General features: G+C 48.4%; 1 protein-coding gene across 2 annotated transcripts in view; it reads right to left on the bottom strand.

Moving 5' to 3' along the window:
• The window catches only part of IFT74 (intraflagellar transport 74), a 97,027-nt gene that overhangs the window by 30,739 nt on the left and 52,911 nt on the right, over positions 1–13,377 (bottom strand). For both annotated transcript variants that reach the window (XM_054986815.1, XM_054986814.1), the window contains exons 14-15: positions 4,133–4,186; positions 3,009–3,106 (exon numbers count right to left, since the gene is read on the bottom strand). In XM_054986815.1, the coding sequence (XP_054842790.1) occupies positions 3,009–3,106; positions 4,133–4,186 (152 nt within the window). The remainder of the gene's footprint in view (positions 1–3,008; positions 3,107–4,132; positions 4,187–13,377) is intronic.

The raw sequence follows: 13,377 nt of genomic DNA, 5'->3' as shown, positions 1-13,377 counted from the left end.
CCTAAGAGTCAATTGTTATTGATTACCATTCTGGAAGATAAACTGAGAGCCTGTCTTTAAAAGAGCAGTCTGGGCTGGGTGTGGCTGCAACAAGTCAAAATTGTTTAGAAGGCCCCTGAGGATTCTTCCGCTGAGTGTTTTGTTGAGACTGCTTTGGCCTATATGGCCCATGTCTCCTTTTCTGCTGAGGATGATTATATGAACGCTGAGACAATCCTTGTTGCTGTTGGAATTATCTATATGGTCTGCTAGATGGGTGGTACTGGTACTGATGCCTTGGGAAGTACCTGAGCTTGAAGGATCGTTGTTCAGTTGAGACTATGCCCAACAACTTTGATTTCTGGTGGTTCTTCTTCTTCTGTTTAAGTATACCATCTGTTCCAGCAGTGAACAGGAAAGACCCTTCAAAAGGCATTTCCTTGGCTTTTGTCTTCATTTCAGGTGGCAGAGCAGTTAAGCATAACCACGAATACCTTCTCATGAGAACAGCTCCTCCCATGCTTCTGGCTGATGTTTCAACGGCATGTCTCCCACGTTCATTTCAACAGCCTAATTGCCTCGGTCTGCAGCAGGAAAATCATGGCTTTTTTGTTCTCAGAGAGACCAGCAGGGTAGTCTGACAACTTTCCTCATAAATAAAGTTGATAACCTCCCATTATAATTTGATAGTTCCTAATGTGTATGTTTAGGGCAGAGACAGAGTATTGCCTTCTACCAAGGGCATTGATCTTCCCGCCCTCCTTGTCTGGGGCGAGCCGATTGTGACCCAGGTCTATTACGCTGTACCTCTTTGGTCACTAAGAAAGAGGGAAGTGGGTGCTTAAATAGCGATGGCCAAGTGTCATGCTTGATTTTGTACATCTGTTCCACTTTTTTTGAAGTGGCTGGCAGTTCTGCAGGTTTCTGCCAGGTCTTCAGTATCAGGTTGTCCAAGCCTTCCAGAATAGGGAAGGCAATGCTTGATGGAATGTCACTGTACAATCTGCTCAACAGCTTGCCCAGGGCAAGAGATACAATATAGGACACATTCAAGTCCAAGGCTTTTTCCATGCACGCCATTTGTTCTGTGAACATGCGCAAGTCCTTGTAGGGTGAGCCAGATGAGGGTGTCACATAATCATCAGGGGAGGGATCTGAAGGTGATTTGGATCTGATGTCCGACCACACAGATGGTTCCTCTTCTTCATCGGGTCATATGGTCCTTGAAGCTGAGCTGGCGATGGCAGAGGGAGCCACCCTTGTCTTGAAGAAGAGACAGTCTCGGATCCAAGGAGTCAGATCTGGAGAGGCCCCCTTGCCAGTGACGACGATATGGTCCAGGAATACAGCATGCATAATAGTGCTGCTGTGCCAAGGATGGTCTCAGCTCTGGAGAGTAGCAGTACTCAGATCCATGCCTGTTGCAATGGGTCAGATCCGACAAAGAGACCTCACGGTGGTCCTGCCTCGGATCCGGTATGTCAATCAGGTATTCGCTGGTAAGTATTTCAGGTTCAGTTCTCGATCTGCATGACCATCCTGTAGGCTCTGGGTGCATTGAGTGGTGCGCCTCAAAGTCCTGCAACTCCCCTTCAGACAATGATATGACTGGGAACCTCAAGCGCAGCGTTGGTGTCTTAGGAGGCACTATAATAACTTCCTCCAGTGGAACCTCTGGTTCTGATGGTCGCCAATTGCTCAATTCCAAGGGTTTACCCGCTCAATTCTGAGGGTTTACCTTGTTTAGCGTCCGTGTTGGATCGCAAGTGCTTAGTCTTCTTAGGCTTCTTCGGCGGTGGCTCTGAGGATGATCTCACATCTGGAGGCATTCAAGTCTTGCTGTGCTTCTTTGAAGTCAGATCCGATCTTGAAACTGATCGTGACGAGGCCACAGATCCGGCCCTGGAGCAATGTTTTGAAGGGGCTTATGAGGATGCCACCTTTGGATTGGAAGGTGATAGGCACTCTTCCATGACAGGTGCCTTTGCTACCAGAGTATCTGCACCAGAGAGAACTGGGGGGCTTCACTCCTCTGGTGGGTCACATGACCATTTAGGCGGGAAAAGCGGTTCCTATGTGGCTCTGGAGGAGTGACTCCTTAATGGAGTTTTAAAGTAGCTTAGAAAAACTTCTCCGGTCAGCAGGCCTGCATGCATGTGCAGTCCCAATGTGTGCCTGCACCGAGGAACGATGATGAATATCTAGTGCGGATATGACAATGGCTGCCTGATAATGACAATTAACAACTTGTGAGACCACCTCAGGAACAAAGCCCCTTTCCATTCTACAGTATATTTCCTCTCCATTCTTAACTGCTGAGGTGATAAGAGAGATCATGTATTTTTAAAGCCAGTTCCTAAGTTGAGGATGACAGTTAAAAGAAGTCTGCATTATGTTTGCTTCAGCCCAGAGTGAATAAAAGGTTTGAGCAGAGACTACTGCACAGTTCTTAAAAATTGGAAAAACTCAAGCAGAATTCGTAACAAGTGCTGTCCTACACATGATTAATACAATTCTAAGTCCATTGACTTCAATGGATCTTTTCTAGGGGTTTTTTTGGCCTTTTAGGGGGGATTCATTGGAGCCAGGCCCAGAAGCAACCACTGGGCAACTTGATACTACATGACTCACCCTGGTCTGGCTGCTTGTTACAGTCCAATAGCAGCCCCCCCCCCCGCCAGTGTAGTGTAACTGGGCCTTAGGGGAGAGGCTGCCAGTGGAGGAAAGGTGAAGACAGTGGGGAGACAAAGGTGGATGGGAAGGACAAGAGGAAGCAGGAAAAGGAGGAGGAGAGGCTATGGGGGGCAGGGAAAGGAAAGACGATATGGTGAAAGAGGGGAAATTGAGATGCCTCCCGCAAGTCCTTGCAGGTCTCCACTTGTATTATTTTATTTCAAATACATTAATCATTACATTTGTATGAAAGATGGATGAACATTCTTGATTCTACGCACTTCCACTCAGCAGTAATATCAGTGAGTTCGAAACAACATTTCTCAGTAAATATGATTGGAGCCAAGATCACCTACCCTGCTGGAGTGCTCTAACAGTGCTATAATATTGGCCTCTATTTGTGCTTTCCTTTCCAGTTCCTGGTTCCTCGTGTCTTCAAATGATTCAAGAAAGTCTAAGGATTGAAAAACAAGATAAGGGAGCCTGTTTATAAAAGGAACAGGCAATAAGTCCTGAAATATTTCTAATAGCAATAAGTATTTTGTATTTTTAAGCAAAACCTTAAAAATATGTTAATATAAATAAATAATTCAAAGCAATTTAAAACAGAACAGCAGGTGGCTTTATTGTGACATTTCATTAATATGAAATTTGAGGATGTGACTGAGTGTTTGCTTCTTTTTACTGTCATTTAATACCCATGTTCTGATTCAGCACTGTCAGTTCACCTGCAGGGAATCTAATGCATATATGGAAACCCACCATCCATTCTTCTATACATTTCATATTAGTTTGAATGGAACTTTAGAGTCTACCCTTAATGAATGCATTGTATAAACTCTGTTTCCTTTCCTTTTGCAGTTATATAAGCCAAGTATACACATTTCATCAGTAGTATTCAAAAGTCCACTGGAAATGACAAGGTAGTGCATACATCATCAACTTGCTTCAAAGCTCTGTGAACACCTCTATTGAATTCTTGCAAAAAGAAAGCTTTCCAACACTTCAGTATAGATGATAGCTATATGATTACAATGGGAATTTATCCACCGAACTGCTCTGACATTAAGGCTGACACAAAAGCTCTGAACCACGCTTGAGTGGGAGCACCATGACCAAATTAGAGCTTTGGTATGAATAAGGAAGGTCCTCAGTCAGTTGAGTTCCCATGGAAATACATTGGATACATTTTATCTAGTTCGCTTTTTATGTTATGAACAGGATCCATCAAATGGATCTTCTAGCTGTAGCCCTTGAGTTCTACAGAAGCAGCCCATGAGGGTTGTAATACCCTTGGAAATGGTGAGGGGCACAGCTTAGGAGGCTGCAACTTGAAGAGAAATCTGCTGAAATTGTACAAATCCCCTTCCACAATTCAAATGCTCATGCCAGATCACTGAAAACTGTTAACATAGCTTTGAATAAAGCTGTCCACATTTGACAGTACAAAGCTACAATAAATATATAAGGAACGACTTACTATCCATGCTTTCCTCCTTTTTCTTCAACTCCTTGTATTTCAAATTTTTCTCACCTACATAAATAATCACTTAAAATTAAATTTAACTAAAGTTTAAAATTACTGTTAATGCAAACAAATACAACATTTCACAAATGTCTATTATGTTATTTTAGCACCCCAGAATCAGCATAAGCAAAATTTCCACTGATTTCAATTTAATTCTGTCCACTTTCTGATTATTTAGCATTATTCACTGCTGCCAAAACTGAATATATAGCAATGTTCAATCAACATGTTTTATTCACACATGCAAAATCATATCATATGTTATTACAATGATCAAATGTTTTATTTTCTGCATCAAATATGAAAAAGTGTGTGCATATTTATGAATAAATAAGCACACGTACAGACAGATCCACATATGCTAGTTTTCTTCAATAAAATTGTGTCTGCTGGCAGAAGCTTTTTGGCTGCTGGCATCAGTATTTGTTATTATTGATTTACAATACTTTAAAGACTTCAGCAATTATAAATCCTTAACAACAACCCTGTAAAGCAGGTTAAGCTGAAGGACAGTGAGCTTTATGGTTTAGCAGAAATTTCAAACTGGTTCTCCTATGTGAAAACAGAACACCTCCACAGATTAATATTAAATGTATTTGGGGGGGGGAGAGATAAAAGTATGATGCTCCAGCTAAAGTTAAGTACTTTGTACTAATGGATTAAGTATATCCCATCCCTAATTCCTAAGTGATTGCCCACTTCATATGCTTTCTTCAACTTGAAATGTATTTTGATCAGGCCTTAGTATCCAGCTAGTCACATTAGGGACAGTGATCTCCACTCAAATATATCACAATGCATGACTGAAATACAAAGGAACTTATGTAGGAAACATGTTTAGAATTTTAGAAGATCCTTAAAGGCAATGGCCTCCTTAAACTCCTTGAAAAAACAGGGTTAACATACCTGTAACTTATGTTCATCGAGTTCTTCTGTGCTGACACACATGGGGACTGCGCAGGCGCAGGCCAGCCGCCGGAGAATTTTCTAGAGCTTCCAAGGCTCCGAAGGGGCCGTTTGTCGCGCGCCTCAGCGACCATCTTCCCGCCCAAACGGTCACGTGATCCTACAGCGACCAACGGCCCCTTCCCTCAGTTTTCCTTTGCCGCCGCTTGACCAACACACTTCAGCCATAACACCTTAAAAACACCAATATCCGTTACAGCCATCACAGTAGTGTGCATTGGAGTTCACAGCGGGGTAGGAGGGAGGGTTGTGTGTCAGCACAGAAGAACTCGATGAACATAAGTTACAGGTATGTTAACCCTGTTTTCATCTTCGTTCTTCTGTGCCTCCACACATGGGAGTGTACCAAGCTTCACACAATAAGGAAGGCGGGGGTGAAGTCCAACACAATTTTATTGAACAAACAAGAACAACAATAAATAGATATGCATATATACATCTATGTAAAAAACCGTGTAAGGACACATAAATACTCAATATTTACATATATACACACCCCCAGGTACATATATACACACTTTCACTCAAGGGTACCCAGCAGGTACGCCAAGAAAGTCATTCCAAAACTCCCTCAGGAAAAAAGGGAGTGTAAGACAGCCTTGGCCACAGATACATCCTGCTCCGCATTGACATCAACGGCGTAATGCCTGACAAAGGTGTCTGCAGAGGACCATGTGGCTGCTTTACAAATGTTAACCAGGGGCACCCCCCTGAGGAGTGCCGAAGAGGATGCTTGGGACCGCGTGGAGTGGGCTCTGACATGAAGCGGGCAAGCCACCCCTGCCAGCGAATAGGCCTTGCTAATGGCCGTCACAATCCACCTAGACAGGGTCTGTGAGGAAGCCCTGTTACCCTTGTCTTTGGCCCCAAAACATACAAACAGGTGAGGACAGGAGCGGAATTCCTTCGTCCTATCCAGGTAATAGGCTAGGGCCCTCTTCAAGTCTAGGGAATGAAGGGCCCTTTCCCCCTTAGAGGAAGGTTGAGGAAAAAATGCAGGCAGTGAGATATCCTGCGAGAGGTGGAAGGCGGACACCACCTTGGGCAGGAACCCGAGGCAGGGACGCAGGACCACCCTGTTGGGATGAAACACAAGAAAAGGAGGGTCAGACCGCAGTGCAGACAGCTCACTGACCCTCCTGGCCGATGTGACGGCCACCAAGAATGCTACCTTGTAGGATAGCATATCCAAGGGGCATGTAGCCATAGGTTCAAATGGAGGCAACATGAGACGTGAGAGCACCAAAGACAGTGACCACTGAGGCACTGACGCCGACACAGGTGGGTAAAGATTGTACATGCCCTTAAGGAACTGGCGGGATTGTGGGTGAGAAAACACTGTAGCACCCTCAATTCGGGCGTGAGCAGCCGATATCGCTGCCAGGTGGACCTTGAGGGAGGACACCTTCAAGCCCAGGCCACGCAAGTGGCACAAATACTCGAATACAACCCCCAAGGGACTGCTGTCAGGCACCACTCCTTTAGCAAGTGCCCAAAGTTCAAACCTGCGCCACTTGGCCGCATAAGCGCGCCTAGTGGATGGCCGACGGGCGTTCAGGAGGACTCTCTGCACCTCGTCAGTAAAGCCTACCGGGGAGGAACGATCCGCCACGCCGTTAGGTGCAGCTTCCTGGGATCGTGGTGGACTAGGCTCCCGTTTAGGAGAAGGTCTTGCCGAGGGGGCAGACTCACATATGTCCGTTGGGACATTCGCAGGAGCTTCGGGAACCAAACCTGCCGTGGCCAGAAGGGGGCCACCAGGATGCAGTCCGTCCCGTCCTCCTCTATCTTGCACAGGACCCTGGGAATCAAGGGGAACGGAGGAAACATGTAGTGCAAGCCCTGCGTCCACGTAAACTGGAAGGCATCCCCAATAGAGAGGGGGTCGCTTCCTGCCCTGGAACAGAACGTGTGGGCCTTGGTGGTCGCCGCAGTGGCGAACACGTCTATCACTGGATGACCCCACATCTGGAAGATCGGCCCAACGCACTCTACGTTCAGTTCCCAATCGTGGTCCAGCAAAGGGACCCTGCTGAGGGCATCTGCCCGGGCATTGTCTGACCCAGCCACGTGTATAGCACGGAGCGACACGCCGTTCTTGATAGCCCACTGCCAAGTGAGTGTGGCTTCCCGGCACAGGGCCATGGACACTGTGCCCCCCTGCTGATTCACGTAGTACATGGCAGTCGTGTTGTCCGTCTGCACCAAGACCTGACGATCTCTCAGTAGTGCTGTAAGAGACACAAGTGCGAAACGAATGGCCCTTAGTTCAAGCACATTGATATGGAGGGTCTTTTCCCTGTCAGACCAGACATCCTGCACAGACACATCGCCACAGTAAGCCCCCCATCCCAACAGAGAGGCATCAGTGGTAACCGTGATGTCATGGTGTTGATACCCAAAGGGGATTCCCTTAAACAAGTTGTCATCAGACAGCCACCAGTCCAAGGAGGAGAGGATGACCCTCGGGATAGAGAATTTGAGGGACGGAGGGTGCAGCAGAGCATCGTACCTCCGCACAAACCAGTTCTGGAGCGGGCGCATACGCAGCCTAGCAAAAGGCACCACAGAGGTGGCCGCTGCCATATGCCCTAGTAAGCACTGGATAGTGCGCACAGACTGGAATCGGTTCCTTTTAAACATGGACACTAGACCCCTTAGGGACCGAGCCCTCTCCAAGGGGAGCACGGCCTTACCCTCCACAGAGTCTAACAGTGCACCAATGTAGGACACCTTGCAGCTGGGCACCAGTTTGGACTTTTCAAAATTCACCAGGAGCCCCAGGCGTTGGCAAGTGCTAAGTACCAAGCCAATGTCCTGCACCAGCCTAGACTCCGATTCAGCCACGATGAGCCAGTCATCGAGGTACGGAAAGATGGTACAGCCTTCTTCCCGTAGGAAGGAAACCACAGGGGCCACACATTTCGTGAACACTCGTGGGGCAGTGGACAGGCCAAAGGGGAGCACCTTATACCGGAAAACCCTTTGCCGGTAAACAAAGCTCAGGTATTTCCTGTGCTCCTTCCGTATCCCCACGTGAAAGTATGCGTCTTTTAAGTCAAGAACCGCAAACCAATCTCCCTGTTTCAGCAAGGCGATCACAGCCGCCAACGTTACCATCTTGAATTTGGTCACCTTGAGGAAGGCATTAAGGCCCCTCAGATCTAAGATGGGACGTAAGCCCCCATCCTTCTTAGGGACCAGGAAGAACCTAGAGAAGAATCCCTTTACAGAGTCCTCATAGGGCAATTCTTCCACAGCACCCTTGGCCAAGAGCGACACGATCTCCGCATCCAGCTCGGCCATAGTGTTATTGACAGCTGTCAGGGGCGAACCGCATCTAGGCAGCTCAACAAACTCCAGCCCGTATCCCAGTTCAACAATAGTTAAGACCCATGAGTCAGATGTTATTGACTCCCACTCAGAGAGGAGTGGACTAAGTCTGTCCGAAAAGTTCGGGGATACGGCTGGCGCGACCCGTCAGTACTGCCTCCCGGTGCCCTGCTGATCTTTCTGCTGGGCCGGTTGCTGTGCCTGACGAGGCTTGAAGGGCCGACGCCTCCTCTGCTGTTGTGCGGGAGGGTAAGACCGCTGCTGGTAGGCAGGATACTGCTGGTAGCCCGGCCGCTGTTGCTGGTATCTGCCCTGGTAATGGTAAGGGCCAGACCGGGGAGCGTACCGTGACCTGGAGGAGGGCTTGTCTGCTGGAGCCAGACCCAAAGACCGCGCCGTCTGCCTGTCCTCTTTTTTCTTTTTCAGGGTCTCGTCGGTGGACTTGGAGAACAGCGAGTCCCCTTCAAAGGGCATGCTCTCCACCCTGGAACGCACCTCTTGGGACAGGGCCGTCGACCGCAACCAAGAGTGGCGCCTGAGGACCACCGCCGACGCCATCCCTCTAGCAGCAGTGTCAGCAGCGTGGCTCCCAGCGTTCATCTGCTGCTTAGACAGCCTCACAGCCTCCGTCTGCAGCAGGGACACCACAGCCTTCTGCTCAGGAGGGAGGTCCCGGGTATAGGATGCCAACTTCTCCCAGAGGTACAGTTGGTACCCTGCCATGATGGTCTGGTAGTTGGCAATCCTCAGACCCAGTGAAGAGACAATGTACTGGCGCCTGCCCATGGCATCCAGCTTCTTGCCCTCCTTATCGGCAGGCACCGAGGAGTGACCCGATCGCCGGGGGTTGAACTCCTCTGTGACCAAGGAGGAAGGTGGAGGGTGCTTCACCAACGCCGGCCAGGTGCCCTGCTTGATCTTGTAAAGCTGCTCGATGCGCTTGGACGTTGGAGGTTGATCACAGGGCACCTGCCACACCTTCTCCACAATCTCCTCAATACCCTCGAGCATGGGGAAGCCAACGTACGCCGGATTGTCCCCGTAAATATGTTTGAGGAGCTTGTCCTTGGTCTGGGGGACTGCCGAAGAGATGTCCATCTCGAGAGCCTTGGCCATCCTAGCCATCTGGTCGGCGTAGATGCGGAGGTCCTCGAATGGCGAGTCCGCCGATGGCACTAGCTCCTCAGCCGGCGATGGTTCGGACCAGGACTCCGACTGGTAGCCGCCAAAGCTCCCCACTTCCTCCTCATCGGAACCGAGCTGGGATTCCGGAACCTGGAGCGGAGGGGGAGCCCACGCCGACCTCGATGTCGAAGGCCTCGGTTCCGACACGGAGAAGCCCGCAGGTGCCCCCTCCCATTGGCAACGGTATGGCGAGGGGAGGTAGGAAGCCTGTCGATGCCGGGACGCAGCGGACCGGACAGATCGGACACTGTCCCCGGAACCATGCCGCTCACGACCGACCGGAGGTGGAGACGGACGGGCAGGCGACGGACGGCTCCGACGAGGGGACGGGCTCGGTTCCAGCCTCGGCGACCGAAGGGGAAGCGATGGTCGGCTCCAACGGCGCAGGCTCGGCTCCGGTCCCGAAGAGAATTCTGCGGGCACCGTTTCGAAGGCCATCGGATCCGGCACCGGCACGGAGATGTCTTCTGGCTCCGGGGAGCCCAGATGAGGGGAAGGCGTGTGAGGAAGCACGATGACCTCCTCCTGAGGATCGGGACGCGGCGACCGGTGATGCTTGGTCTTCTTTTTCTTCTTCGCTGGTTCCGAAGAAGATCTCGGAACCGACGCGCTCCTCGCCTTCGAAGGGGACCTCGGCTTCGACCTCTTCGCCTTGATCGGGATCGAACCGGTCGTCGGTTCCGACCGGGGACTCGGTACCAGGACCCTCGGTTCCGAAGCTGGTTTCGGATCCGACCTGGTAGATGACGCGCTACGGGGCGGCCGCACCGGTCCCTGCGCTGGAGAGGCCGCTCTCGACGCCGAGGCACTCGGGGGCAGCGGTTTCGACCCCGACCTCGCGGAGGCCACTGAGCCAGCTCTTGATTGCCGTTCGGCAGAGGGGCTAGGGCCGGCCTTGGACGGACGTAACGGGGTTCCCTCCGACATGACCTTCTGCCACAGCGAGGAATTTAGCCGGGCCTTGCGATCCTGCCGGGCCTTGCTGGTGAAACCCTGGCAGATCCTACAGGCCGAGACATTGTGGGTCTCCCCCAAGCAAAAAAGGCACAAATCATGGCCATCGGATTTGGCCATTTTAGTGTGGCATTTTAGGCAATGCTTGAAGAGAGCCGTAGAGGCCATCTTCAGGGGCACGCGAAAGAAGGGTCAAAAACAGTCCGAGTCAAATTACCGAGTCCACGTCAAAGTCCAAAGCGAGATCCAAAGAATAGTCGAGGTCACGAAGTCCGAAGTCAAAAGCCAAGCAATCAGTTAGAGTAAGCACGAAGCACAAAAGCACAGAGCAACGAAGCTCACGTTCTCTCCAAGCGGCGGCAAGAAGAGAACTGAGGGAAGGGGCCGTTGGTCGCTGTAGGATCACGTGACCGTTTGGGCGGGAAGACGGTCGCTGAGGCGCGCGACAAACGGCCCCTTCGGAGCCTTGGAAGCTCTAGAAAATTCTCCGGCGGCTGGCCTGCGCCTGCGCAGTCCCCATGTGTGGAGGCACAGAAGAACGAAGATGAACCTTACTTGCATAAGCCCTCTTGACCATCTCTGCAGTTTGTTTTCTAGCTTGCTTCAGTGGATGTTGGACACCTAGGGGCTCAACATCCTCTTAATGAGAAGGTAAGATTGTTTTTTTTAAAAAAAAACATTATTTAAGCAGACTTTTAAGCCTTGAGAGTAAGGGAATATTTTGTATTTTCTGTGTATACTTTAATATGTTATATCATTTTAAATTGTACCATCATGCTGATACTAGGAACAAAGCTTTTTTTCTTTAAAAAAAAAAGGCTAAGCTAAATATAAATAGAATCTCTCCCACTCCTTTCCCCTCAGTATTATGTCGACATCCCCTCTGCTTTCCTTTTTATCTAGCATGCACAAAACAGAAGCATGTGCATTGGCCTCAAGGGACCATAATTCTTCTTAAGCTTCCTTGCAGTTGTGATCCTGTTCCTTGCTACTCTCCCTTTCATGATACAGGAAATCTTAGCAAAGCTGAGCTTGAAGATCCAGCCAACTATTACGATATGTTCCCTTGCATGTTACTATGAAAGATGGGAAATTAACTGCCCCCCTTCCAAGTCTCTCTAAAAGAATTTTCATGGAAACCAAAATTCTACGGCAGTATATGGGGCATGCTGTATTTGCCAAGGAATAAATTTTTATTTTTCTGTTCTTCTCTATTTCAAAAGGAACTTGGTATGTAGCAAGAGGAATTGCTCCTTGAGAAATAAGGACCCAAGCCCTCTTGGGTGTATGGAGCTAATTGCACAGTTCTTTGGATCTTGGCCTACATTCTTAGTACTGCTCCATTTCTCTGCAAAGAAAATTCATACTATGAACTTTTAAAAATGGTACTATAAAGGATGTAGACAGAATATGGCTATAAAACCATTAATACGGGACATCAAATTGACAGAAATGTCCACATTGGCATACATGATGTTTTCTACTCTTAATGACTGGACAGTAATTCTATCAAGAAGAAAGATCTATTTAAAACAATTGTGGAAGAACTAAGTACCTGGCTGTAAGCAAACAACTAGGCAGCAGTCTTTTCCAAAAGCATATGACAAAGATGTTTATGAAAAATCCATATAAATTTACAACAAATTTGTGCATTTATGCAAGTCAGGTCTCTTTCAGAAGTAGGAGGTACCTATCCCTTTATTGTATTACCATTAAGTAAAGATAATGAGTTATCATAAACAGAAGCATTAATAAAGATAAAGAAATAAGTACTAATATGAAACAGCTATGTTCACTGCTAAGCTATAAGTAATAAATCAATCGATTTCTTACCATCTACAGTCATCCAAACAAGAGAAGAAAATAATGCAAAGCAAAATGGAAAGAAAATTATAAATAGTAAAATGCTGTTATGGAATTTGTCTGCATGGTAGTCAAACCTTCCTCTCTGGGGAAGTCTCTGGGTGCTGCACGCAGGCCTCCTGTATATCACATCATGTGCAGAGAGAGGCACAATGGTCTCTTCTGGTTTGTTGGTTGCAAGGCCAGTTCCAGGTTTTGGGGGTCCTCGGCAGAGAGTGCTCAGGCTTTCTATGCCCACTACTAGGCTTCCCTTCTGATCTTCCCACCCATGTGCCCCCACCTGCCTATGCGTCCTTCCTTTGCCCACTTGCAAATCCTCCTCCACCAGTGGCATCAGAGGATCATATGTGTGAGTAGGGAGTCAGCACAAGTGGCCCTACCGATGATCATGGGACCAGTGTGGACAAAAGCCATATGGAATGAGGGCTGAAGGAGGAGAGTTGGCCAAGACTGAGCAAAAGGTGCGCTTGTTCACTAACAGCAGGCCCTTCTAAAAAGCAGTAAAAAGAACAGTTCTATAGATTTTTGCAGTCTAACAAGGGGAGCTCCATGACCCACCCGAGCATGCTGATCCATATTTTGAAGACTAATGCATTACAACATGTGTTAGAAAAATGAAACTAACTGAATTTTTCCTTTTTGCATAAATATTACGGAGTCCAATAAGAAGCAGCACTTTATACAACAGCTTTTATGCAAGTAATTGTGGAACAATGCTTGCAGCTGTTTTTGTTGCATTAATAGACTGCTCTTAATAGCAGATTTCCAAGGTGCAGCAAAATCAGAGTGCTGGGAGGGGAAGGGTTAATTATTCCCTAGAATAGAGAGCTTGAGTGACAGGCTGCTCCCTCTTCTCTGATTGGTCAGTTAGAACCAGTCTGGATGCAGTCAGTTGG

The sequence above is a fragment of the Eublepharis macularius genome, chromosome 8 (assembly GCF_028583425.1).
Source record: "Eublepharis macularius isolate TG4126 chromosome 8, MPM_Emac_v1.0, whole genome shotgun sequence".
NCBI classification, from domain to species: Eukaryota; Metazoa; Chordata; class Lepidosauria; order Squamata; family Eublepharidae; genus Eublepharis; species Eublepharis macularius.
The sequence above is the reverse complement of the archived record's forward strand: the minus strand, read 5'-3'. Positions and strand labels throughout refer to the sequence as shown.